The following is a 27,077-nucleotide window of genomic DNA, read 5'->3' on the forward strand; positions in this document are numbered from 1 at the left end:
CACAAATACAGACGCTGATGTCCAGTCACCCTTCTACCTTATACAGTGAATTAGGAACATTTACTTGCCACGTTTAGCTGGCTTCCTCTCTCTGCTTTGGAGTTATACAACTCTTGGAGGCCAGACACTGACCCAAAGAAGTGGTAACAAATTGATAAAAGCAATCCACACTTAACACATGAAACTATTCAAACCCAGCAGGTCGTTCTTCCTCTGCGGAAATTTCCACTGCCTCAACAGTCTAGGATAAATGCTGTTTCACATTAGCCAGGCACTTGATTATAAAGTATCTGAAGAGAGAAGGGCCCCTTTGGGTGAATGGTTTAATACATTGATAATTCACTGTGCACCTTTTATAAATGGTTAAGAAGATATTTCCAAGAGAAAGTAGAAGCAGGAGATTCAGTACATCTATAATCTGTAGTCCAACATTATGACTGAACAAAATGTTCAATGACAGCTGCATCTGTGTCTAACGCTGCAATATATTAATGAGACAGGGAGTTCAATGAATCCAGACCATCATTGACCCTCTCTGTCTGTCTGCCCCCCCCCCCCCCCCCCTTCCGTTCACATCCTCCTGCGTGACGTCTGATGCTTTAGCCTCCCTGTGTGTTACAGCAGCAGCAGCAGGTGTAATCTCAGCCTGTCTGCTGGCGTCACCTGCACGCTAATCCCCTTAGTCACCATACACACACGCAGCCACATGCACTCACACTCAGGTCATATTAATCACAGCACACATCCAGTACTACATGGGTGAGCCTCTCCAAAAAACTACAGGAAATACAGTAGCACAGGGAAAGCAATTATACAAGTTTCTGTAATTCACTGTGACTGAGGCTGCATTAGTTTGGAAATCACTTTTACTCAAATGATCAAAAGAAGCAACTGATGCAGGTTAAAAAAAAAAAGTCTGTCAAGACAACACAACACTTTTCATCGTAAACATGTAACTCTTTTACTTAAAATAGATTTTGTCATCAAATAATTTACATTTCTACTTGTAAAAATCAACAAAAATAAGCAAAAACTGAAATCGTGGGTTCACTGGTTTTTAACCTAGACTCTATTAAAAGTTTGTTTCCTATCATTTAAGATTAAGCAAAGCTCAACCTCACCAACAGCTTTCGTTTAAAACTAAAAACTAAAAACTAGCAGTTGTGTTGCAGCTTTTCATTGGGACACACAGGCAGGTCAAATAGACAATCTGTTGACTTTCAGAAATCATGATTTTGAAATCAGATGTTCAGGGGTTACTCAGTGTGATAATAAAGCATGAAAAGGTTTGGGTTTACAGGGGTTATTTGCCCAATTTGCAACCTCAGTTTCTCTGCGGTTCGATCACATCATCAACCAATTCAAATCTCAAGAGAAATAAAATATCACTTTGGTTTTTGTGTAGATGAAACAAATGAGATGTAACGTGTTATTCAGTGAGCTGGTAGGCAGATTTAGTTATCTGTGATTAATAAGCTCTTTGCTGTAACTTCATATTTAACAGACTGATGTGACAGTGGTATTATTCCTCTCATTTAACTCAAGCAAGAAAGTGCTTGATTTAGATATCTACCAAAATATTAAACTATTCCTTTAAGCCTAGTAAGCTTTTTTAAACTGAAGCTTTCGGTGAAGTTGGACAATCATAAATAATGGAAAACAACTATTTAACAGGGTTTGGGTTGAAAAATAGGAAACACACATTAAGATATAGTTAAGTATAGTCATAAAACAGCTGTCAATTGTCACAGTGGGCCGGGAGTGTGGTGGCTGTGAGGGGTGGTGCACCTAGGATTTCAGACATTGCTGCATCATTCATATGGTCAAAAATATCACTAAATAAATATCCCAAATTCTGTACGTGTACACTATATAACAAACTGTCAAAAGCAAATATATACATTTAAATAGCAATAATGAAAACCAGCCCTGTGATTTAACTAATGACGTTTATCAAAATAAAATATCTAATGTGCATAAATCTTGATAGACTTACTGAACCAAAGCACACCTGAAATATAAAAAAAAGATAAATCACTGCTCCATTGTCACAATTAAGAGAACATAGAAAACAGGACTCTACTTAGTGGAAAACAGTGTGATACAGAAAATACAAGCTGTTTAACAAATGCTTTTTCCCTTTGGAATAATGGAGAACAATCTACAGACAACCATTCATTCAGGCAAACAGAACAATAATGTCTCTGCCACAAGAAACTTTTTTTGCATGGGAATTAAAAAAAATGTAAACAGGTACAGTTGCAGGAGGTACAATAAAAGAAAACTTACAGTTTTTACTTCAAGGAATCAGTTCATTCAAGGCATCTGTTTGGCAGCTGTGCAAACGTCCTGACACTGCTCCATTCTGGGCTACGTGGTCAAGGTGAGGTTTTGACCTGTGGCCCCAACACAACGATCCAGGGCCGCTTTTAGCTCCATTAACTGGATCCCTCCGACTCTCAGCTTCTCCCTGGGAACACAATTATTATATTGTTTTTCATTTATTATATTTGTTAGATTTAAAACCCCAGACAGACACAGAAATAAAGACAAAGGCAAAGACAGGTCATTTTGCCTGACAGATGGACAGCCTTTAAGGCCCTAAAGAACCATCTATCTATCAGCCTGTTACTATAGGAGACAGGGTCTTACATAAACACAAATATTTCAGACAAAGCTGGAGCAGTTTTGCTTGGGTCACATGAGAGATTTCTGTATCTGTGGCTTTTGATGTGTTCTTCCCGTAGCTATGTAGAGAAAATCTGATGAAAATATTGATTCTGTGGTGATACTCCCGAGCTGTTCTGGTTTATAGAAACTGAGACAAAAAGGCTGGCTGCGAATGAGAGACAGGTAGATAATTAAACATAAAGTTAAAAGATTAACTATCATGTGAACTATTTGCTGTGATGCTGAAGACATTCTGATTATCATCTTAATGGCTTTTTTAGTCCTGATGAATGAGCATGTTACTGGAAAAGTGAGGTGCCTGCCGGGTCACATCCTGCCCTCCTGGACTGGGCCGGTGGGTGTGTCCAACTGCCATCGCAGGTATGTTCCAACATTGTGTTAAAGGAATAATTTACCCTTTATGTGAAACTAGACTTAATTTTTACTCATGTGAAGAAAGCCATTAAGCCTAAGTAAAAGCTAAGCTGCCCGTTAAGCATCAGACAGCTTGACATACACAATATTTCCTCTTTTGTACCATCAATCCTCTCTGCCTGGGATAGTGCATTCTGGTTCTAAAATATTTGTTTTTAGAGAGTCCTGCTCTGTTGTGTTTGCCCTTATTTTATATTTAACTTCAGCCTCTCATATGATATTTTGCAGTTTTAGAGCAATTTCACATATTGACAGGTCAATTTCTCCTTACTCAGATTTCAGCTGCTGTGGTGTCTACCCAGTTTTAAGTACATTAAAAATGTATATTAAAAAAACTTCAAGTAGAATGCATATGTGATTCGCTCCATTTCATTAAGTTTCATTCTTTTTAAATCCAAACCCTGTGTGATGTGTAAGTTTGTTGTTTGTTAATCAAGTGATGTGTGCTGGGCTTGGCTATAGTGAGGTTTTAACAAAGGCCAGAATCTGTTGATTGAGTTTCTATTCCCTGGTTTAGCTCACTGGGGTTTTTTTATTATTATTATTTGAATCCATTTGCATAAGCAGCAAAACATTTTAAACTTTAAAGTGTTACATAATCCAGTGGAGAGCTGTAGAACTTTACATTGTGCTATCTGGGTGAACCCAAATGACTCTACACAGACTTCTTTATGAGTGAACTTTCTATGTGCTGACCATGTTCAGCACAGAATGTCCATGACAGACAAAAGAGCTTCTGTGCAAGCTGCAGCTTCCAGAAGCTCTGCGTTTCAGTGTCAGCTATTTACACTCACTTCTCTTCAGCTGAATTACATTTTTCTGGTTCCACCACCATATACATCCATTTAGTAACAAACACAGAAGCAAAACACACAACCAGTCTCCTATGTGAACACAGACTCATACACCAATTGGCCTCTAAAGTCTTGGCAACGGCTGCTAAGCAGCAGAGACACTGAGCGAGCTTGTTGCTTGTTTTGTTTCCTCCTCAGCTTTGTTTCTATTGGAACGTTACATAACGACTGGGAGGAGAGAAGGTGGAAAGAAAGACCAGAATCTGGCTGTCAACGCCCCCTGTTTTCACCCTACTTCTATTCATCCTCTTCTCCTTCTTCATTCAAGTGCGCAGCTGTGTCTTTTCATAACCTGTGCAAACAGAAAGTTGCGTTACCAACTGTTCACTCCCAGGACGTGTTGGTCTGTCACAACTGATCTGGTTTTACATTCTGGCATGCTCCGTGGACAGAGCGACTGTGTGAAACGCTTCCGGTCAATGTGTTTACAACAACTACGGACTCATTAGAGACACACTGTTCATGTCCAGCAGCAAACTTTTGTATGAAGAATGGCTGAACGTAATCGCACAAGGTCTGTGACGCACATGAATTCTGCACAGAGTTGCTGACCCAGATCGACAATGTATACACTAAAGAGGGAGCGCTGTACTGCTACTGTGTTACATAACAGCCTATATGTTTTTGATAGGTAGTTAATGGATATCCCCAGGAGACAGTAATGATTCGCAGTGAATTGAACATAGAACCACGTGACACTGGGATGATATAACCCATTGCTGTTCTCTACCAGCCATTCATGTTGTTACGTTGAACAGAAAGCCTCCAATTGGATTCATTTTCCTACCTAAGTAAGATGCTGCTATGGACACATGGATCACTGCCATGGCAACCAACTCCACAATCTACCATTCTGTCGGTTTTCAAGAAGAAAAAGAGAGTTAGTAGCAGGAGCAGGATGTGCAAGAGGGTCACCCCTTTAAAAGATTATTAATGGGTGAAATGAAAGTTTTATTTTGATTTATTTATTTAATTTATTTGTAGTTGGATTCTTGTACTTTGAAATTTTTATTGAAATAGGGAATTATAAAAAAAAAAAACCCACCACACACTGCACACTTAATATTCTCTGATAGCTTTTGTGAAGAAATCTTCCAACAAACCTTGATAATAAGGTTTACACAAAACTAAGTCCTCTTTAAAAGTTTTTTTTTTCTCCATTTCATGTTCATTTGAAAGCAAAACATTGACCGTAAAAGTCTGACTCAGCTTTGAAGGCCTATGAAGGAGTGCCAGCCACTGATAACAAGAGGCCACTGGGTTTGCTTATAAAATGTTTGACATACAAAGACACACAAGGGCTTCTGGTACAGTCAAATAACAGTAGTAAATGATGGAACAGTATTATACTTCAGTAATATTATAGAACAGAGGATTAAAGCAAAAGCTGCTATGTGTAGCTATAATCCATTTTTCATTTAATTGTTAAAAAAAAAAAGTCTGAGAGTAAATGATCTGTCTTATCAAACACAAAGCAGTTTCTCTTCAGTGAAGCATTTGAATAAAAGAAAATTAAGTATTGTAAGGCGTCAGGCATTATTCTATTGAATTATATGCTGTCTCCTTTAGCCTGGTTAGTTTTATAAAATAGCAGAGCAGTGGTTATTCTGTTTGACTGAGTTACATAAAACTACTGTGTAAATATTAGGATACAAGATCATACTGTAAGAGGTGACTGCAAAAGATAAGGAGCTGATGTTTAAGGTTGTTTTGTCTGAGTCAGTGAATTATGTAAGAAACAAAATGCAAGTTAACCACTGATGCTAACACGTGAGCTCACATTCACGCACGTACAACGTAAGAGCGAGGTGTCGCCTGGACGAATGATGCATTTGCTCTCACTTATCAGCTGTGGAAACCAGCAGCTGAGATATGTTGCATTAAAAGACAAAGAGGTTTCAGCGCCTGATGACATGTCCACAGATTAAACTCCTCATTCATACAATATATACAAACACAGAAACAGATGTTTACAAACAACAGCAGGAAAATCAGACAATTAGAAAATCACATGTGCACAGAAATCAGTTAGAAAGAGATGCAAGGCTGCAGATGTTCAAATATTTCTTAGGCCAGAATCTATTCGAGCAGAAGGCAAAACTAAGCTGAGAAACACACACAGACACTGGAAAACAAATTTGTTTTGTTCCTTCTCCTCCCACTCTCTTAAAAAAACTGTAGAATTGAGATGGCTTTCAGAAAAGGGATTATGTAATACATGTCTTTTCAGACAAAAACAGTGTTGCAAACCGTTTAACAGAGTGTGCCGTTAACTATATCCTCTCTGAATACATTATAGCTCTGCCTCTGTATGTATCCTTCCAAATACAGTAGCTAAAACTGAAGAAACATGCATACAAATGAAAAAAAAGTATCTAAGGACAGACAGTTCAGTCATAGACTCTGATTGAGGATGTGGGATTCTGAAGTGAAGTAACTGTTCTTTGGTGTTTTTATGCCGGTAATTTTTTTAATTGAGGGATCTCTCATGGAAAATTGTTATAGTGGTCACTTTTTCATTTGTTGTATATCATAAAACAAACAGGTATTTGTTATCAAGACCGGAAGGCAACGCAGATATCACTAAAATCTCAGAACTCCTCTGGAAGCTTATTTGCTGTTGAGGCCTATTTGTTCTGAAAGCTGCCCGTCAATGATGGTGCGTGATCCAGGAAAGGGGCCTCCCTGAGGCTTTATATAACTTATGACATCATGCAAGCGCACTGAGCACAGAAATCAAATATTTAACACCATGGATAATGCACTCACCATGTAACGGCCTAGATCACTTCACAGTGAATGTAACAAATAAAAAATTTATGATCACAACACAGCCAGCTTAACTATGTCTATCAGCAGTGACCTGCTGTAACAAAAGCTTGGATGACGCGACTGCTAAGTGCCAGCAAAGCTCTTCCACGAAGTGACAGAGCAGATGTTGTCTTTGATACAAAATAAACCTTTGGTTTCATTTGGCTTCACATCATTATTACAAGCAAGGAAGTAAATCTCTGAAATACAGAAAAATAATACTTCCGGTTATCTAACAATCAGATTTTTTTAAACAAACAATTCCATTAATAGAATGCTTTGATAATATAATAATCATTATCAATGTACCAGCAACCACAGTACACAGTAGTCATTTAGAGTGATTTGTTTAAAGTGATCTATAAAAGAATAATTGATGAGAAGAGGTATAAAATCAATTCTGCTAATAGTTAAAGACAATATTTCCTCTGCTGGGGTTATGAAACCATGAGAACCAGCTTCTGACCATCCCACAGCAGCATTAAGAGAGGACACATGACGGTCAGGAAATAAATTATCTGTTGAATACATAGAACTGTGGCTTGTTTCCATGGCAGTTGCTGAGTTCAACCTGCACTTATAAATACAGCTGCGGTTTAGCTTCAGAACCACATCATGATGAACCAGGAATGACGCACTTAGTGACTCTGTTGGTCCCTCTATGTTATATATATACATACTGTTGATGTATTGTTTGACACAATGGATGTAAAATTTAGTTTAACTTTTGCCTCACAAAAAAGCTATGTGAATAAAAGCAGAAGTTGAATAGTTACATCTTAGAATTTCCGAGTGACAACAACCAAGAGTCCAAAAACCCCAAAATATTCAATCAAACATTTACAAGGACGTACAACAAAGCAAACAGCGAAACCTTGCATTCAAGCTGGAATCTGCAATTTCTTTTTCTTCTTGATAAACGATGAACTGATTATCTAAATTGTTGGTGGGAGGAGATTACTGTCCATCAATAATCATAACCAATAACAATAACCAATAATCAACTAATAGTTTCAGCACTACAAATGTAACTTTTTATTATCAGTTAAATTTGAAGAAACAAAATATAGTCTATTAGCAAAGAACATATGCTGTCAGTCAGTATCAGCGACACAGCTCTTCTAGTAAACACCAGCTGTATCTTAGGCAAAAGTTAAACCATGTCATATTTAAGGTGACAACAAAAAACCAAAAGAAACAGGCAAAAATATGCAGGATAAGGAGGATAACTGTGCACAATACTTAGTGTTTAGACAGGAAAGATAATTTCAGACAAGCTGTAAATGCAAAGCCTGTGTTACATGAGTGAGTGAGAGAAAGGGGAAAGGGGAGGTGGTAGTCTTAAATTCAGCCCTTAAAGCAGAACTTCCTACTCCACTACCTCCTTCCATTAGATACTTAACATTTTACCACTTAAACATATATGAGATATAGCCATTTAAAATAGATATATAGCTATTTAAAATAGACAACATTAACAGGCTAGTGAAGTGACATTAACTCACTTCGGCTAAGTAAGTAAGTAAACACTTTCTTCACTTTATGAGACTTTATATGAGTCCTTGCAGGAGCGATGTTTAATCTCCATTGTTCAAATAAAGTCAGCCGTTTACTTCTCACGTGTGTCTTGCTCCATCTACCACTTAAATCTTAGTGCAGAACCAGTATTCATTCTTGTCCATGCCACAGATAAATCCTGACCACTCCAAGGCAATGCGTATGATCATGTTTCAACGGCTGACAAGGCTACACTGCATGTGAGCATTGCAGCCCCATTATATGCCAGCCCGGTTGTGGTATACCTAACAGATTATAGAAGTTGAAACTTGAAAGATCTATTGAGCATTCCTTCAAAGAAATATGTTAATAATCACCGTCACAGTTCTTTGGAAGTGTTGGCATGGCCACAGGCATTGTGAGAGCTCTGCTGGGGATATTTCAGAGGAGGGCTGATAAAGTAACGGCTATGACGCTGGATAAACAACAACCTGCCCGGGCACGCTGCAACAAAGAACTGAGGGCTTCTGAGAACTTGAGAATGTTTGATTGTGATATCTGGTCAGAGGAAAGTCACTGCCAAATGCTTACATCAAACTCAGTGGGTACATGTCAGGCCAAGGCAGTGCTGGGTGTATTTCACTAGTTTTAATGCGCTTAGCCTCCAGAGGAAAGTGACTAAAACCTCTACTCTACTGGAATGTTAAAATGAACTTAACACTTGTCATACACAACAATCAGACTGGTGAGATCACAGCTGTAGCAACTGTGTGAATTCAGTCAGATTTACCTGCGAGACAGGGCTCATAGTGTAACAGCAACCATTTAAATGTCTGATTAATATAAACTATATATATAGGCAATTGTCATTAGTGTATGTGTGTGTTTGCGTGTCCTACCTGTAGTCCTGTTGTGAGAAACAATCAAGTAGGTCTACAGCTGTCAATCTGGAATCCACATTAACAATCTGAAACACAATGCATACGAGCTGAGCTAAAAATGAATATGTCAAGATGAGTTCAACATAACAAAGACCCCTGCAGGGGAAAAAATGTCAAATGACTTATTAATTAATTAAAATGACATCTAATTGTATTCCAATAACTGGAATGGCACCAACCTTATTAGAGTGGATGATGCTGAGCAGTGTCTGGACTTCCTCCAAACTAGGGGCTGAGGACAAGATGCTGAAGGACAAAAAAATACATTTTAGAAACGACCTCACTTCCAGGGAAAGCTGGAAAAGTTGTGACATTTTAAATCATTGTCCCAGAAAAGCTGGGGTCAATATATACCACAATTTGACAGAAAGTTGTGTTCAGTGAATCTTAATTAAATAACATTGTTTTTCCATAAGTAATAACATTTAAAGAACAAATCTAATTCAATGAAATAGGACTTTGTTTGACCATAATAAAGCACTCTCTTTATATTCACACCTCTGACACAACTTCCGTCTGAATACACTTCATAACTCTTAAATGTTTCCTCTATGTATCCATCACCATGCACCCGACCAAAATGCACACAAGGCAAGTTTATTTATATAACTCCTTACAACGAGGCGATTCATACATAGACCCCAAGCATGCATCACTGTCAGTAACTACATAGAGTAAAGGAGGGCTGGCCTCAGAGAAAAATGCAGTAACAGACAAAATGAGAAAAACTAATGACAGCACATAAGTGAAAGATGAGAAAGAGAAAAATGGTTATTTGGCAGAGTCCTAAATTATCCATATCTAGTGTCCACAGAATGAGAAGAACGAGAGAGAGGGAGACGGAGGGTGATAGCCTGTATGGAATGAGTCATAGCCCTGCTCAAACACGTGAAAACCAGTCTGGAGTGTCTCCTAGGCAACTGTGCTTGAGCAGACCAACACACACATGCATGTGCATAGATAAGTACAAATGACATATACACACATAAAGTATACACGGTGAAGATTCCTGCAGATGGAGATGAAGGTAGCAGAGTAGCAAAAAGCTTATTCCAAAACAGTCACAGTTGCTAGGTATCTAACACATTTGCCATGTTTATACCATGTGAGCATAATTACTGTTACTCATAACTATTGTTTATGCTCTGACATAGTAAAAAAAAAAAAAACTTTTATTTTTCTGTAGCTAAACAAAAGGGGAATCCATCCACACACACATTGTACATCTGCCACATGAACGTACAAGAAAGTATTTATGACCCTGAAAAACAAAACAAGCAGACCCACAGAACACACACACACACACACACACACACACACACACACACACACACACACACACACACACACACACACACACACACACACACACACACACACACACACACACACACACACACACACACACACACACACACACACACACACACACACAGCAAGCTTGAGATAAAAGCAAGATCTTAAAAAAAAATCCTGTTCGGAAAGAGGGCGCAGCTGTTGCAAAAACTTGTCATGTGGTTTTTGTGCAGAGCAAACATCTGCACCTTCACCCACCAGATTTAGGTCTTGACTGTGCTGCACATCACGTATCAGCATCAAAACAATAGCCTCTGTTCACTAAAAGATCCAAACACTAGGAATGCATCATTATCACAAACCACTGAGTGAGGTTTTCAGGACACTGCTCCTCCTCAGACTGATTAACATCACACAAAGACCCACTTGAGCAGCTAAAGGTGTCCTGTCACAACACCGTCAACAGGAAATGATGAACGAACATCGCCTGACCCCCTGACATACATAGTAGGAACATGACATTAAATCAAAACATTGAGGATGTATGTTAGATATGACAAAGCTGCTGGTAATGGTGTACCACCATACTAGCCATATACTGCAGAGCAAAAAACAATAAACAGACAGCTACAGAGGCCTAGAGCTTTTAAGTGATAATAAAGTGCACTGGGACACATATTTGGGAGTTTAGTGCTTTATGGTCTGAGAGGCCTCTTTTCTCTGTTTTATAGCCATTGAGTTGAGAACACTATGTGCAACAGAGGCATCACTTTTCTTATGTTCCCCTTTCATTACGGAGATAAATATCTAAAAACCCCATTGTTGCGTAATTATTGTTGAAAATATCTGTAAATATTTATTTGGCTGCACTAGAAATTGTTTCCTGTGTGAAGTACCATGAGCAGAACAAAGATTACAGAATATAGCAAATTAAAAAGATTACACAGGAAATTAATGATGATTATAATCAATTACAAACCACAACAGGAAGAAGACAGGCTACTGAAGGTAAGCAGTGTTAGTGAGCTGACATCTCAAATGAACTGTCTTGGCTCAGGTAGGGAAAATGTCCTGCCTAAAGAGACTACTAAATACCCATCAAAAAGATCCCTTAGATCATTATATAAAGGTCTCGTCATTATACCAAGAATCAACTCTAACTCAGCTCATGGTGCTTTGAGTCACTATGGTCCTACTCTCTGGAATTCTTTACCATATGAACTACGGTCTACTACAACAGTGTCTTCTTTTAAAAGTAAAATAAAAACATATTTCTTTTCGCAAGCTTTTAGTTAGGTTTAACTGTGTGGTGTGAGTCAGGATTATTATTATCATCATTATTATTATTATTATTATCTCCCTTTTAGAATAATGATAATAATAAAACCTTCCTATTCTGTATGTTTTATTTATGTAATATTTTCTTATCTTATATGCTATTTTGTATTTTGTCATGTATGATGTATCCTGGCTCTTATTTTGAAGCACACTGAGTTTACGCCTGCCGTATGAAATGTGTTATATAAACAAAACTGACTTGACTTAACAGACTAACACTTCAATAATAAAAACATAAAATCATATAAATGTTTTTATTTAAATTATCTCCACACAACAACAAAAAAGTTATTTTCAGGCTTTTCCATTTATTGTGATCAATGGAAAGCTCTCTGTACTGGTTTTGTAGGACAACAGTGAGAGCAGGAGTTCAGAGTGGCACCCGGACAACACAGTGGGATATCAGCAGACACTTTGCCCTTTGGATGGCAGGAGTTTTACTGTTACCTGCTCTCAAAGAGACGCAAAATGTCACAGTGAATAATGTACTGACTCTGACTGGACCTTATGTTTGTGTGGCGTTTTGATGTCTTGTATGTTTGTTTCTGTATGTGTGAGAGAGGAGGAGGAGGGGTGAGGGTTGTGCAACAGTGGAAGAGAGACATCATAAGAAAGATAAATCAAAAAATAAATACATATAAAATACTGTGAATACTTGAATAGCCCAATGAACGTCAGTGACAGTTTAGCCATGTTCTTAAATTATATTAAGTCAAATGAAAGAGCTCTTAATGAATTGTCATTGTAGGAAAAGCAAATAACCTTACCAAGGCCTCTGTTTTTTGTTGTTTTTTTGTTACACTAAGCCTTGACCGTGTGATCGGGAGCCAGCATGCACACCAGAACGCTGAAACCGCAGCAGTTAAATGGAATTAAGCCATCATTCATTTTTATTATTTACACCTGTGCTTTTCCTACTGTGACCTGTCAAAATGTCTTCTGTGAAAAAGGCCCTGCACCTGTTACGGCAGCCGTATGAGCCAACACCAAGTGAACAGGACGGAAGTTAAAGAAGGGCGTGACTGCAAACCTATGCTACAGGCCTAATTTGTGCTTTGGGATGGCAAAGAATAAACTGAACAGAAACATGTTGACATGGAAGTTCACAGAGCACATAATCCATGAAGAGCTCCGCTGATATGTCATCTTAAAGAACTCCTCATTAAATTCAACCAAAGATCATAAATTAAGTGTTCAATTCCTGTGTGACATGTAAATAAGTCAAATCAAATTTTAAAAAAATATTTTCAGATGCCAATGCAGGCATAAGCAAATACACTGGCAAAGCTTACTCGAGAATGAGAACATCCAACGGATAACTGTTAGCATTTTCCGTCTCGAAGGTCTGGTGAGAAGCTAAATGGTGCTACAGTCTAGAGCTGCCTGTTGCGTCATGGGAGAGGTGATAAGGCAAAGCTACAAGGTCAAGCAGATTAAAGCGTGACCAACACTACATGCCAAATAGGGCCCGACAGCCATAAGGTCGTACAACACAACATGCAAACACCTAACCAGGACACAGGAAGGAGCAGGCTGGTTAAGGACAGATCAAGGACAGTTTAAAGGGTCTTTGAGGGTCGAGACAAAAGGTGAGACGTACATAGCATGAAGGCATGAAGAAGGTTAAATCAGAGGGTTTAGTAAAGATGGGAAAGTGGGGATGTCTATCTCCATCATTACAGATAGACATTATAGTTATGGAAGATGTTGAAGGAGAGGCATTCAGAAGTGCTAGTGGCATGAAATGTAACATTGATCATAACAGATCAATGCCTGCTAAGATTCCCTGTCTATACACAATTTTTTCTTATGTTTTAGGACTCAGGAACATGAACATTCACTATAATCATTAAGTTAAATTAGCTACAATTAAATTAAATTAAATAGTACAAAAAGCCCCTTAAAAGCTTAAACCCAAATGATGCAATGTAATAGACTGAATACAGTACGAAGCTGACACAGAGGCCACTGTGGCAGACAGACAGAGCAGCTGAATGTCTGGTGGTATGTTTAGACTGACAGCAGTGATAAGAGGGGGCTGCAATACCTGCTGAAAGCTTGGAGCAGCTGTGAGACCATGGAGGACAGTCTGTGCAAACAAGCCAAGGCGTCCTGTTGTGGTGGAGGGCATCCCGCTGGCTGAGCACTCTGCATGGTGTGAGGGTCAAAGCCCAGCACTTTGAACACTTCCAAGCTGAAACATGACAGAAAATCATGGCCTCAGAGGTCAGTGGGATGGAAAAGAACAAACTACATATCAAAATAAACAAAATACAAAGTGTTGTTTTTGTTCCTACAAATTATTTCATATAACCATTTATTGTAATTCTAATTAAGGAATTGGGCTGTATGGTGTATTAGTCAGCAGGTCATTTCTTGTTTACTTGTTTACTGTGCTGTGCTCTAATTTAAACAAATCTGAGAAAATATCCGTGAAAAAATCAGCACAAACCATGACATCCTAACCTGTTGTCTGCAGTATAATCATAAGTGGAATCCAAGCACTGCATTCATCAAAAAATCCCCATTACACCCACCTTATCTGATACACATTAGACCAGATGTTCTCAAACAGGGCCCACACTTCCTGATGAGAGACCTGAGCAGACGTGGGTTGTTTGTCTTCATCATCGTCATCATCATTCATGACAACATCACACGCAGGAGTTTCTCCCTACACACACACACACACACACACACACACACACACACACACACACACACACACACACACACACACACACATAAATAGCCATTATTCAAACAGAAAAATATTAAATAGAATTTAACTGTAAAGTAAAAGGATGTTTCTAATAAGAAAATACATCCTGCTGTCCCTGTCATTGTTGTTTTGGTATTCGTTATCAGATCTTTCAAAGCAAAAATAGAATAGACTTCAACTCTGCTCTCTGGATATAGACACAATATATAAGACACAAAACGGATATAAAAGTATTTTTATGTATTTCTTGATTTATTAACCATCACAATACACAACACAATTTGGAGATTGCAGCCCTGGGACGAGAGTTAACCTTTTGAACAGAGGAGAAGTGGAATAAATTTGATCTCTGATGACACAAGGTAAACTTTAACTTGTGCTGAACACTGACCTGAGGTTGTAGCTTATTGAAAATGTTGTCCATTACAGAAATGGCACTGGGAACACGGCTTGAACTTTTCTCAAACGCTTTTACAAGCTCCTTAGCTTCTTGAAGGGCTGTTAAGGTAGCACCACAGTCTATCGTTTTACCTGAAAAAATACATACAAAAGATATATATGGGCCATCAGATGACTGCACCAGAGAGGGGACATGCATTAAAATGCACATTAAGGTTTTCAGACACTCAGCTGCCAGTTTATGAGGTACATATAACTAAAACTAATGCCCCTGTTATTATAAATGGGTTATAACGCAACACAATTCAAAAGCACCACAAACTGCAGCCATCTTTAACAAAAGTAAACATTATAGCCTTCATGAGAGTAAGATTTAATGCAGGACAGTTTTAGTTTACATATAATATTAGATATGTATACCAAATAAACTGACAACTGAGTGTACAAGCACACACACAAACAGTAGACGTATGATAGTGAGGCAAAGGGAAGAGTTGCTACTTGTACAGCAAACCCTTTATTCATGAGGATGTTTTGTCTGTGTAACCTTCTGAGAAAAACTGTTATGAATATTACGATGTAAGACAAAGCCAGGCAGTGGGACACTCTGGCCAAAAACCAGCCAGCTCCAGACGCTCATGTTATTTTAGCTTTATACTTGTAAATATTCATCTCTTGTGACCTTACTCTATTCGCCACCGTAATTACTACATGCCTATCCATAAAGCTTACTCTTACCATAATCTAACAATTTCTAACTCACGCCCTAAAACAAGCTGTGTCACTTTGTAGAGGCCTGTGAACAGCCCGTCCTCACAAGTATAGCTACAACCAACTACACACACACACACTAACAGCCTGCACAGAAGAGACCAGAAAATTGCATGCAGTACTTTTCCACTCCCAGACTTGTTCTTAGCCTCACATACAGTTTATCCCCCTTTCTTTCCTCCTCCTCCTCCTCCTCCTCCTCCTCCTCCTCCTCCTCCTCACCACCCTACACTGAGTCCTGGCACAATGCCAGGCTGCGTGGTACCAAGAAAGCCCAATCAGGCTCATGAAACAAGGAAGCACAGAACAAGGGCAAAACTCCTTTGTTTCAGCTATTAACATTCTTTGATGGATTAAAAAGCATTGTGCCACTAGTGCAGTGGTCACGCCCACACAGGTGGACTTGGGAGACTGAGTCTGAGAGTGAAAGGCACATACTCAGCACTGAAAGCATAATGTAATTAGATCCAGCGATGAAATCCAGAGCAAGAAGTGCTGCAGTGGGCGACTCAGCATCTTTCTGACACACATTTGAGTGTCCTGCTTTAGCAGATGACCTGATTCTGTATGTAGTTCTGTAGGGTTCTAGCGCAGTGCAGGGCAGACAACGTCACACCCCAGTGGAGTAAGGCTTTTATCGGGGGGGATGAGTCAGTATCTCGACACCACTGCACAAGAAGGAATAAATCATTCCCTAAAGCTGAGATTTTAGATATTTAATAACATTTAATAACTCTAAACCTATTTAATAACAGCATTACAAATTATTTTTTATCAAGGTCCCTCAGCTTATAACCTGGAAACTGTTACAGTGGAACAAAGAATATCTTTGCATTTAGACACCTAAGGGTGCTCAGCTTGTTAATTTTGATGCTCTTGTCGCTCTTTTCAAACTCACATTCAAGTTCACATTCAAAACAAAGATTAAAATCAGGTCCAAAGAAACTGGCATCAAATTTTTTTCACCTATATTATGTGATTTTATCAAGCCTTCCCAAATCAAAGCAATAGAGAATATGCTAAAACAAAACACTGTAAGAGGTTAACACACTGAGAATTGATTTACTGCACTCTCTGTAAGCCATATTAGACGTCACAGCTCATGGCAACACCGATATAATGAAGAGCTGATTTCTAAATTCACTTGACTCAGCAGAATATTACATAGTAATTTTTTCTAAATTTGTTTCTGTGTCACGTTGGTTACATTTCTCAAATTATTGTACAACTTAACACTGAGTGCTTAGGTGTTTGAACTATGGCCAATACAGACAAGACTGTTTATAGTGTCATGCTACATTTATCTACCTAACCACATGATTCACCATTTCTGTATTATCTGTTTTGTCTTCTAGCTGTTGAACATAGGATTTTTAAAACAAACCTAAACACTGTTGTGGAAATCTTTAATTAGGCTGAAATATAATTAAATAAGTACAGAAGCATCCAAAATAAGATTTTGTCCCAAGAAAATATGTGCTTATTAGTTTATGACACCTACACCTCCCCCTCTTCCACCTAAATACCTACATACCTGAGTTGAAGAATTCGATTAGATTTAAAACAATTTGCTGCTTCCTCCGTGGGACAATCTGCCCAAACACAGCAATCCAGTGCTTTTTGAAACAATGCAGGACATCCTGAAGATTCCAGGGTGGTTTTACATAAACTATCTGTTAAGAAAATAAAACACACAATGACATAATGAAAATGATTATTTTTGAAATTATTATTGATATTTTAGCTCAGTATACATATTATGCAACAACATTTAAATATCATTCATCGTTGTCAAATTTAAATCACAGTAGCCTGTATATACTATGTACATGGATGTAGTGTGTATATCCACCTTGTATATAAATTAACCTATTACATTACCAATTATTTGTATTATTATTTGTATTCATGTATATTTTACAGAAAGAGTTTGACCTTGTTTTTATACATAAATATGCATGTATTCATTTTCTCATCTATTTTTATTGTCCTTGTTTAGCTGTATCTTCTGAATCACATGTTCCTCAACACTGTTCTTGAAACTGTCTGTTAAATACATTGAAAGCCACTAGAAACTTGAGTCAAATCCCTTGCGTGTGTAAACATACTTGCCCAATCAAGCTGATTCTCATCTGGAGACATTAATTAAAATATAATCTCAAAGATAAATTTTACCTCTAACCAGAGGTCTTCATAAGCAGCCTTCATCTCCACCTCTAACACGTCAGACAGCACCTCCCGCAGGCTGTCCTCTAGTTCAGAAACACATTTGCTAAGGTCCCGTTTTGTCTTCTCTTCTTCTCCTTCACTGAGCTGCTGGCTATCTGTGTGCACAACATATATGTCAGTACAGAAACAAACACAGGACAACAGCTATCCTTCACATAAAAGTTGCTGTTTCATTAGAAATGCATTTCTCTAATACTAACTGAATGTGTGTAGATGAAATGGCTTTAAATATTCTATTTCTGTTTTTATTTTTGTAATTTTTTGTTCATCAAAACTGATTTGTTTACTCTAGCTGAAACTGTCACCTCAATACAGATGGACTTGAAGTATAGGAAACGAAAACTGGAAAATAGGAAGGGGTGGGTTGGCAAGGCAAGTGCATGGATGGTATGTGCTATTAACTACTGCACTATGATGGACTATGCCAAGTAATTTCCTGTTTTGCATGAAGAGCACATTAATCCCTGGCTCACATTTTATTATGTGTCCTACAGAGAGGCCAGTTCTCTTTGGACTGTGTGGCTGGGCTGGTGTGCAACTCCTGCTCTGCACCGGTGACGAGATCTGAGGGTTTGCGTGAGGCAGCATGGCGGTCCCAGTGTTTTGCAGAGGGTCAAGGCCATATCTGGATCTCCCAACCTCTGCTTCCAAATCATTTTTGCTGAGGGCCTTCACCCCACTCAGGAGGGCTTTACTGCATAGGTTCTTATCATTACTAGAGAGGAAAGAGGGAGAACGTCTTTTTAATCAGGTGGCAATTATAACACACACACTCACACAACATTAAGACAATTCATATAACATCAATCTGTGCTGTGCAACATTAATCCTATGTCTGCCAAACATTTTCTCCTACAATTCAGCAAAATAATCAATAACAGTGTCTGGAAATAGCGGCAGTCAGAGAAATGGGTAAAAAAGAAAAAGAACCAGAAATAATACAACAGCCACTGCTATTGAGCTGAAAAGAAATTCCTGAACTTAACTCAGAACACCTCGCTCAGCACATCTATTCTTGCCCAATTACTCTGTCTGGCTCTCTCTTTCTTTCATCCCAACTGGAACTATCTGGCTGGACCCACTCACAGTCACATGCATGTGCATTATTTGCAGAGGACACACACTCTGCAGCAGCAGCAGCGGTGTGCCGTAGGGGGAGGGGGGACTCACGTGCATAGGATGAGAGCACACTCTGGGTACAGGCTCTGGTATTGCAGGCAGCACTGCAGCACTCTGTCATCATTATTCTCAGCATTCAGACCATCTGGGGACAAGGTGGTACAGAGAGAAAGAGCAAAGAACAGGAAGACAAGAGTGACAGAGAAAGACATGACAGTCCATAAAAGGACAAAGAGATATGTTTAATTCATGACACTGAAAGCACATGGTAAGTGTACAACAGAGCATAGCATGTCTTCTTTCTCTTAAAGACAAGTAGGAAGATTCAAAGATGAAAAACGCAAGATGGAGATTTCAGGTCTATTTCAAGAGATACACTGAACGCGTGTATGCTCCTTAATACTTAGTATTAATTAACAATAGCTCCAGCAAATCTCTTGTTAACACTCCTCATTGAAGAGATCATGCTATCAATGTTGAAATATTAATGTTTGATCAATATTACATACAGCTAAGAAGTGGGTTACCTTATGCTTGGGTGCAACCTGCCCTTGAGATGCACACAATGTATGCTATGCCGATGAATTCTGGAGAACCAGCTTAGTGCTAGTGCCACCTAGTGTCTATGCAGTGAACAGTCAAGCATTTACTAATTAATGATATTAATTCATGGCCATAAATCTCTTAACACCTCAAACACTGTACTTTACAATAGAGAGAAGTCATGCTCAGTAATAGACTACCAAAATACCAACTCTGATTAAGAAAAAATTATTAATGCAAATACATCTTAATGTAATTTATTTGCAGCCAAAAATTCCACATGGACTGAAGTGTTGATATGAAACATAGATTATTCTATTGTTATGTTTTCACCCATAAAAAGCATAAAGTAAAAACCTTCCCATTAAGTGCTTATTGTTTTGCCTGCAGTTACTGTAATGTTTGCGTGTTTTCTTTTGTAACCAAGAGTGACATTTATTTCAGCCTGATCCGCCACTATGTTTTTGTCTAAGAGAACACTCAATATAAATCTGATATGAGCTCATGGACAGGCTCAACCCTTAACATTTAGCTTCCGTCCTTGATTGTAATAAATGTATCCTACTTTCAGTGCACTGAAAACTCTGACATTTTCCTTAGATCAGCACTCACCGCTGATCTCGGCGGCCTGCTGCATTGACTGCCCCCAGAGGTGCAGTTCCCGGCTCTTCAAAGAGTTGTAAATGTACGAGATGGCGGGAATGGCCAGGTGTGCCACAGAACCTGACAGGCCTTTCCCCCTTTTTAAGGAATCCAGCTCCTGAAGCACCACCCAGGGAATCAGGACAACAGGGAAGCCCAGGGCTGAGATCACATAAAGTTGGGAGAAAGCGAGTAGTAATGATTTCATAAAACACTGTAAGGACAGTTTATTCCAGTTAAGATAATTCATTCTATAATTGTAGAAATGGTATGTTATACTTTCTTGGGATTCAACATTGATTCTGTTGTCTCCGTTATGAAATTCTTTCTTTATGAACTAATTTTTAGCATTGAGCATACAACTGAATAAACTTGGGAGTGAAAACTAACTGGATACCTTTTATACTAGAATGAAGTTTCTTTATTCAACATATTAAATGGGCATTAATCATTCAAGACACATCATTTATTAAAACCATTTTAAATACCTCCAAAGCCATGAGACCTGATCTTTTTCACATAATCCAGGTGACTGAGGAGAATGTTGGTGTCCAGAACCAGGATTAGGTTTTGCTGAGTGGACTGTTTGCCTGTAATAAGAAACACAGTTTATATTGATTCCATTATTTGTTGTTGAATATAACAAGTTACAGATGATAATGATATGAGTGATGAAGTAGGTCGTTTTATTTTCTTTTCTTAGCTTAATTGGCCACGGGTGTGGGTTACAGTTTTATGTTTAATAGGAATACAGGAAAATGTATTAAGAGATGATGTAATGCTGTGATGTGTGAAGATCAAAAAAAAAAAAAAAGTAAAATGTTAATTCCGTTGCAGAAACAAACCACATAGTTTTACAGGACAGGACATGTTTTGTAAATATCTTCATGTGTCATTCTACAGCAACCGTTTTTCAAAGGATGTATTAAATGATGTATTACCATTAGTATCCAATCTCCATGCAGGATCTCTGGAGCTCAACCAGAGTGACCACCAGGGTCTTGGTCACCTCTCTTACAAAGATAAATCAATCTACCCTAATTGACTCAGTTTGGTCAGGCAGCCGGCTCTAGGAAGAGTCCTGGTTGTTCCAAACTTCTACTATTTAAGAATTATGGAGGCCACTGTGCTCTTGGGAACCTTCAATGCAGCAGAAATGTTTTTGTACCCTTCTCCAGATCTGTCCCTCAACACAATGTCTCTGGGCTCTGCAGGCAGGTTCTTCTACCTCATGGCTCGGGTTTTCTCTCTGACATGCATTATAAGCTGTGAGACCTTAAAGAGACAAGTGTATGCCTTTCCCAATCAAGTCCAATCAATTGAATTTACCACAGGTGGTCTCCAATCATGGTACAGAAACATCTCAAAGATGATCAAAAAAATGGGAGGCACCTGAATTTAATCTCAAACATCATAGCAAAGGGTCTGAATACTTATGTCAATGTGACATTTCACTTTTTTTCTAAAATTCTGTTTTCACTTTGTTATTATGGGGCATTGAGTGTAGAATGACGAGGGAAAAATAAATTTGAACGATTTTAGCATAAGGCTACACACACACACACACACACACACACACACACACACACACACACACAGCCTTATATGTATATACATACACATATACAGTATATATACACATACACACTGGTAGATAGGCGCACAATAAAACTTACAGTATGCATCTTTAGCTCCCTCTTCTGGGGGGTCTATGTCCATACAGGTCAGTTCTCCATAGCTCTGCATTACATTCACCTCTAATTTCTTCTCAGTGCGGGCAAGATGAAGCTCTTCAACAACTTGCATCTACAGAACAACAAAACACAAACATCCTCTCTGCCATTTCGAACCACTGCAACATCAACATATTGAAGTCATTTTAATGTACTGGCTAACAACCAGCTTTTTTTTAAGGACACTATCATTTTTGAAAAAGCTACAAATACAAATTAAACAGAGTGTTTATGATAAGTGATTAAAGTGTGCTTTTTACTACCTGGTCATACCACGGCTCAGTTGTAGTGTTGAACACAGTTGGGAGTTGGCGAAACATGGATGAACTCTTATCTTGTCCTTCAGATGAAAAACTGGGAGTTGCATCCAAATAGCTGTGATGTTGCAGGACTGTTTCTTGCTTGGAGTTTCTTATTGAGTCCCCAGAGTGTGAAAGCTCAGTCCCATAATTGAGATTTTTGTTTGCATAAATAGCATCACTATCGTTGCCAGTGTCATCCGCTGGCCTTGGTTGTACCTTTTTTGGTATCTTAAAGTTGGGAGGCAGAGGTGATGTGAGAGAATCTATTTGTTGCTGAGAAGATGTTGACTGAGCTGTCTTATGTGACACTGATGTGACAGTCCTCGGGATTGAACTGACATTCTTCAACACCTTTGAGCTACTCTCTGAGGTAGTGTGCTTGGCTGAAGTGGAAGACTGATTTGTGGTGGAGGCAGAGCGAGTTTTTGTTTCTGTACACAGGCTTCTTTTGGACGTAAACTCATTTTCTCGATGCCTTTGGCTAATTCTTTTGACCAGCTCCCTTCTCTTCTGCCTTGACGAATCTTTGATAGTGTTGCTGTCATTCCCAGTCCTTTGTGACTCCTCAGTTCTGTGCTTCTTCTGTGTATTCTGCCTCTCTTCTTTCTGTTCAGCAGAGGCCAAACTGGCACTCATTAGCTTTTTTAATTTTGATTCGCTCCTCCGGGAATACTCTTCATCTAATCTGCCTTTAGAGATCCTCTCTGTTTTCTGAGGAACTGTACACGGAGTGTCAGTGCTCAGGGGTTTTGAGGTTCCCCTTTCCAAAGTCTTACTCCTACTGACAGTATTGTCTTTCCCTGAAATATAATGCTTTGCTTTAACAGAGGAATTTCCCCCGTGGAACTGTAAAGAGACATTTTTTGTTTTTGTACATTCTTCTGCCTTATTAACAGGTTTCTTGTCTGATGCTTGTGGTGTTGCCAGTCTGTAGACAGGCTTTTTGATCTGGCGGGTGCTTTGGGAATCATCTTTAACGGTAGAAGAACCAGAATTTTCCTGTTTCGCAGCACAGCTACATGTAGAGGAAGAATAATACAGTCAGTGATAAACATATAAATGGAAATGAATGATACTCAAAATCTTAATATCTTATTTATCTTTACAGTCATTCATTTGTTGTTAAAGGTCACGTTTACTGGGTCTAACCTCTCATGCCTCCTCTTGACACTTTTGAGATGGCTGGTTGCATCTTGCTCTTTGGATGCCTAAAAATGAGAAAATACATAAAATCTTGTGTCAACAGCTTGTTGTGATTAAGCTGCACAAACCAAAAACAGAAAATCCTGTATGGTTATTTTGTTTCTCAATTTATATCACCATATGCTACATGTCCCATGTAACTGACCAGGATAAGTTTGTGTATATCCATGTATTGTGTGTGTGTGTGCGTGTGTGTGTGTGTGTGTGTGTGTGTGTGTGTGTCTGAGAATGTAAATTGCATGTGTACTCAGATTCTCTTTCCATTTTCTTGTATGTTTTTTTTCTCTTCCAAAAGAGAGATTGATGAGTAATGGGTTGAATAAACCATCCTTGAAAACTGTGCACAAGTCTATGTAAGAGAACCTGTGCTGTGTTAAAGGCAAACTGGGGCCACACCAAATACTGACATGATTTAGGTTTTTTGTGTAATTTTGTGTAATTTTCTTAAGTAATTAACTGCTAAAACTATTTGTGGACTTATTTTTGAGAGCATCATTACTTTGCCTAAAGCATGTGCACAGTACAGACATATATCCAAATAGATGATTTAAGTCCAAATAGATGATTTAAGCAACAATAGTACGCATAACTGAATGTCATCTCCTCACCTTCTCATCTTCACTGGAGGATGAAGACAACTTCTTGCGCTTTCTCTTTTTTGACTTTTTCGACATTTTCCCCTGAAGGTCAATTTGAAGAGCAGACATTATCTTCAGTAACTATGCAAAGTCCTTACAGTCCTTACAATCCATATTGAGCTTCAGTGAGACACCACCTTAATATCTAACAGTAAAATGTGTTATGCGAGTCTAACTAATACAGAATTACACCTCTCATAATAAGGGAACTAACAATATACATACAGATATATGAAGATAGAAATATCACCTAATATATTGCCTCTCTATATAGGTCTGACTATATTCTCTACAAACTGTGTTTTTGCCTTTCATGTAGTAGGTAACTCGATGCAATAATTCAAGTAACTTAGATGAGGCTCAAACGGGCTAACACAGGGTAAACTATTGTGGCACAAACATAGCTACAGCTGAAATATACGTTAAACCACTTGCTAAAAGAATACTATAGTATATTAAAGGTAAAGCTGATTATTAACGTCGACACACAACACACAACCCACAGTCAATGTTAAATGCTATCGTTAGCTCGTTCAAGCTACCTGATGAAAAGCAACAGCAAAACCGCGAAAGTACAAGCTAGCCGTCTTCTTTAATGCTTGAAACGTTCGCGTGCATGAATTCAGTGAAATACATCACTAACAGTAGGATTAGTAATTTCCAGCAAACTCACTGACTTGAGTCCCAAAACATCCGCTGCTTTTCCGCCTCTTCTTCTTCTACGGCTGTTTTTTTCTTCTTCTTCTTCTAGTACCTACATTACCGCCACTGGCTGGGCTGGAGTGGACACCCACGCGCTCGCATATATATGTAATGTATGTATGTAAAGTCTTCTTTGTTTTGTAGCGGAAGATACACGCAGCATGCACAAAGGCCAGTCTTCTAAAGAGACAGGCAAATGCATTCATTCCTAGTAAGGGAGTAGACTGCCCAAGGTCAGTCAGTGGGAGTGCGTATAGGCCTGTTTGGGTTATCTCGACCTCTTAGCACAAACATGCACCAAGAATCTGTTCTCTACTTCTGCATTTGCAATTCTTCTCAAGCGGCTGACTCTTCTCCAAAGCTGCACCGTATTTCTTTTAAATAGTTATATAACTGTCAAGTCAGTAGTTTTCCACTCACAGCAAATTCTACTGTGAGCCTGAGCTCACCCCTCACCACTCTTTCATATCATTTGATTGACTAAACCAATAGCTCCTAAATAATAATTTACTAGTTAATAATTGATGTATAAATGGTTAATAAATCATTTACCAGTGCTTCATGGATCAGTTGTAAACAATAAATGGAACTTTTGGGTTGCCAAGTTGTGGAAAATCCTCCTCCAGCAAGACTTGCTCTAAACAGCAACATTCACAACTTGTTTATGTTGCTGCAGTTTTTTTTTTTCCCACCATTTAGCAATCATAAGCGGTGTACAAAAATATTTAATTAATTGTTCAATAACACACCACGATGCAGTTCTAAATAGCTAGAAGTACATATGTTTATTAATTTACAGTATTTGTCACCAATTATAGCATATTCATATGATTGCAACTGTGTTTCATTAATTATCTGGTTATACCCCAGCCTCAACATAGGGGTGCCCCAGGAGGAGTAAGGGGTTGTTAACAAACACATAAATAAACACTCATATTTACTTCAACAACTCCTCCAGCCCCGGATGTTTTTCCAAAACCCCTGAATCTGATATGAAGTTTATAATATAATTTCAACTTGGTGTCATTTCCTCTCAGTCTCTGACTGGACCGACAAATCAATTGAGCTGTATTAGTACTGTACTGGGGAAATAGCCATTTATAGGTTTCCCCACAACTTGCGGAGCATAATATTTGTCTCAATATTATTTGTGTGAACAGATTGACAATCAGTGAGTAAATGTGTGATCTGTAAATATAAAACACCTGACCAACAGCCTGAGCTGCACTGTTTACCATCATAATGGATTTTCCATCCACCCGTGTCTTCACTCTCTTTATAGTTATTGGTGGTTGGTGTGCCGCCTAGTGGCAGCAACTTCCAGTTAAAGTGTGGTGCCTGAGGTTTGAGTGGTTACAGCTGATCTATAATCATGTGAGAACAAACCAAGAAGATTAGATGTACTACATAACAACAAAATAAACATAACTTGAGGAAATGTAATGAAATAATCTCACTCAACGCACTCGTTAGACAGAAATCTTTAAGACCAGTTGATCATTGTGGAGGTAGTGAGAATGAAATTTTGTACAATACAACATTGCAAAGCTCCACCATTATTTACCTAATGTACACACAGTTTTTCTAAACACATTGACGATCATGCGTTCTTTTGGGAAGGAGAGTCCCTATAGTTGCAGTAAAGCATCTGAAACCATTCACTTGTACAGTGTAGTCCTTTATGAAATCAATACTGAAACTGCAATTGTGGTTATATGCCACATAGTGACACTGTAGCTCCATTTACTGTTCCAGTGTTCCCTCCCTCTCTCTCTACACACACTCTCACTCTGCTAAGCAGTGGTGGAAAGTAACTAACTACACCTACCCTTAAGAACAATTATGAGGAACTTGTACTTTGTTTGCATTTTTCCATTTTATGTTGCTTTGTACTTACTCTTGCTTCATACTCCACGACTCACCAGTCCAGTGCCCCCCCACTTAATTTCTGCTCAAATAAAACAGTTCTACTTATGAAGGCATGATGAGTGAGCCACCTCTGAGTCCCTATACCATGGGTTGGGAAACTTTGAAGACTTTGAAGGTGACAGAAATCAGATGACTAACTGATGAGCTGTGAGCAGTTTCAGATGTATGGCATAATCCCTGACCGCTTCAGTAATCTCGGACAGGAATGATAACAGCATGTAGGGATTGTGACAGAAACAGTTAAATGCTCTGGGCTTAAATATATGACACAATTTGGATTAGATCAGTGACATGTTGAATACA

At 38.6% G+C, this 27,077-nt stretch overlaps 1 protein-coding gene across 4 annotated transcripts; it reads right to left on the reverse strand.

Annotated features, from left to right (window-relative positions):
* Nucleotides 1-848: 848 nt before the first annotated feature.
* Nucleotides 849-25,224, reverse strand: swt1 (SWT1 RNA endoribonuclease homolog). 4 transcript variants are annotated; one of them, XR_008827984.1, is made up of 18 exons: nt 24,821-25,223; nt 24,114-24,185; nt 23,452-23,510; nt 22,264-23,317; nt 21,944-22,073; nt 20,756-20,857; nt 20,238-20,429; nt 19,134-19,227; nt 18,437-18,678; nt 17,910-18,058; nt 17,269-17,407; nt 14,956-15,095; nt 14,380-14,516; nt 13,890-14,036; nt 9,388-9,454; nt 9,167-9,234; nt 2,290-2,470; nt 849-2,011 (listed from the first exon to the last, which is right to left on the reverse strand). XR_008827984.1 is itself a non-coding variant. In XM_056377708.1 (17 exons), exons 2-17 carry the CDS (start codon nt 24,177-24,179, stop codon nt 2,371-2,373), a joined length of 2,886 nt encoding a protein of 961 aa, XP_056233683.1. In that variant the 5' UTR covers nt 24,180-24,185; nt 24,817-25,224; the 3' UTR covers nt 849-2,370. The 4 variants fall into 4 exon arrangements, 3 of the variants coding, with proteins under 3 accessions (XP_056233683.1, XP_056233682.1, XP_056233684.1); XM_056377708.1 differs by having other exon boundaries at nt 849-2,470; nt 24,817-25,224; XM_056377707.1 differs by having other exon boundaries at nt 849-2,470.
* Between the last annotated feature and the right edge of the window lie 1,853 nt (nt 25,225-27,077).

This window comes from Seriola aureovittata, chromosome 6 (assembly GCF_021018895.1).
Source record: "Seriola aureovittata isolate HTS-2021-v1 ecotype China chromosome 6, ASM2101889v1, whole genome shotgun sequence".
Lineage (NCBI taxonomy): Eukaryota > Metazoa > Chordata > Actinopteri > Carangiformes > Carangidae > Seriola > Seriola aureovittata.

Excerpts from the sequence above, each read along its gene's own strand:
- swt1 (XM_056377708.1), bottom strand. The coding sequence starts at position 24,179 with ATGTCGAAAAAGTCAAAAAAGAGAAAGCGCAAGAAGTTGTCTTCATCC. Across the intron at positions 20,430-20,755 it reads CAGGTCTCATGGCTTTGGAG|CCCTGGGCTTCCCTGTTGTC; the intron begins GTATTTAAAATG and ends ATGTGATCTCAG. Across the intron at positions 9,455-13,889 it reads CTGCTCCAAGCTTTCAGCAG|CATCTTGTCCTCAGCCCCTA; the intron begins GTATTGCAGCCC and ends TTTGTCCTTCAG.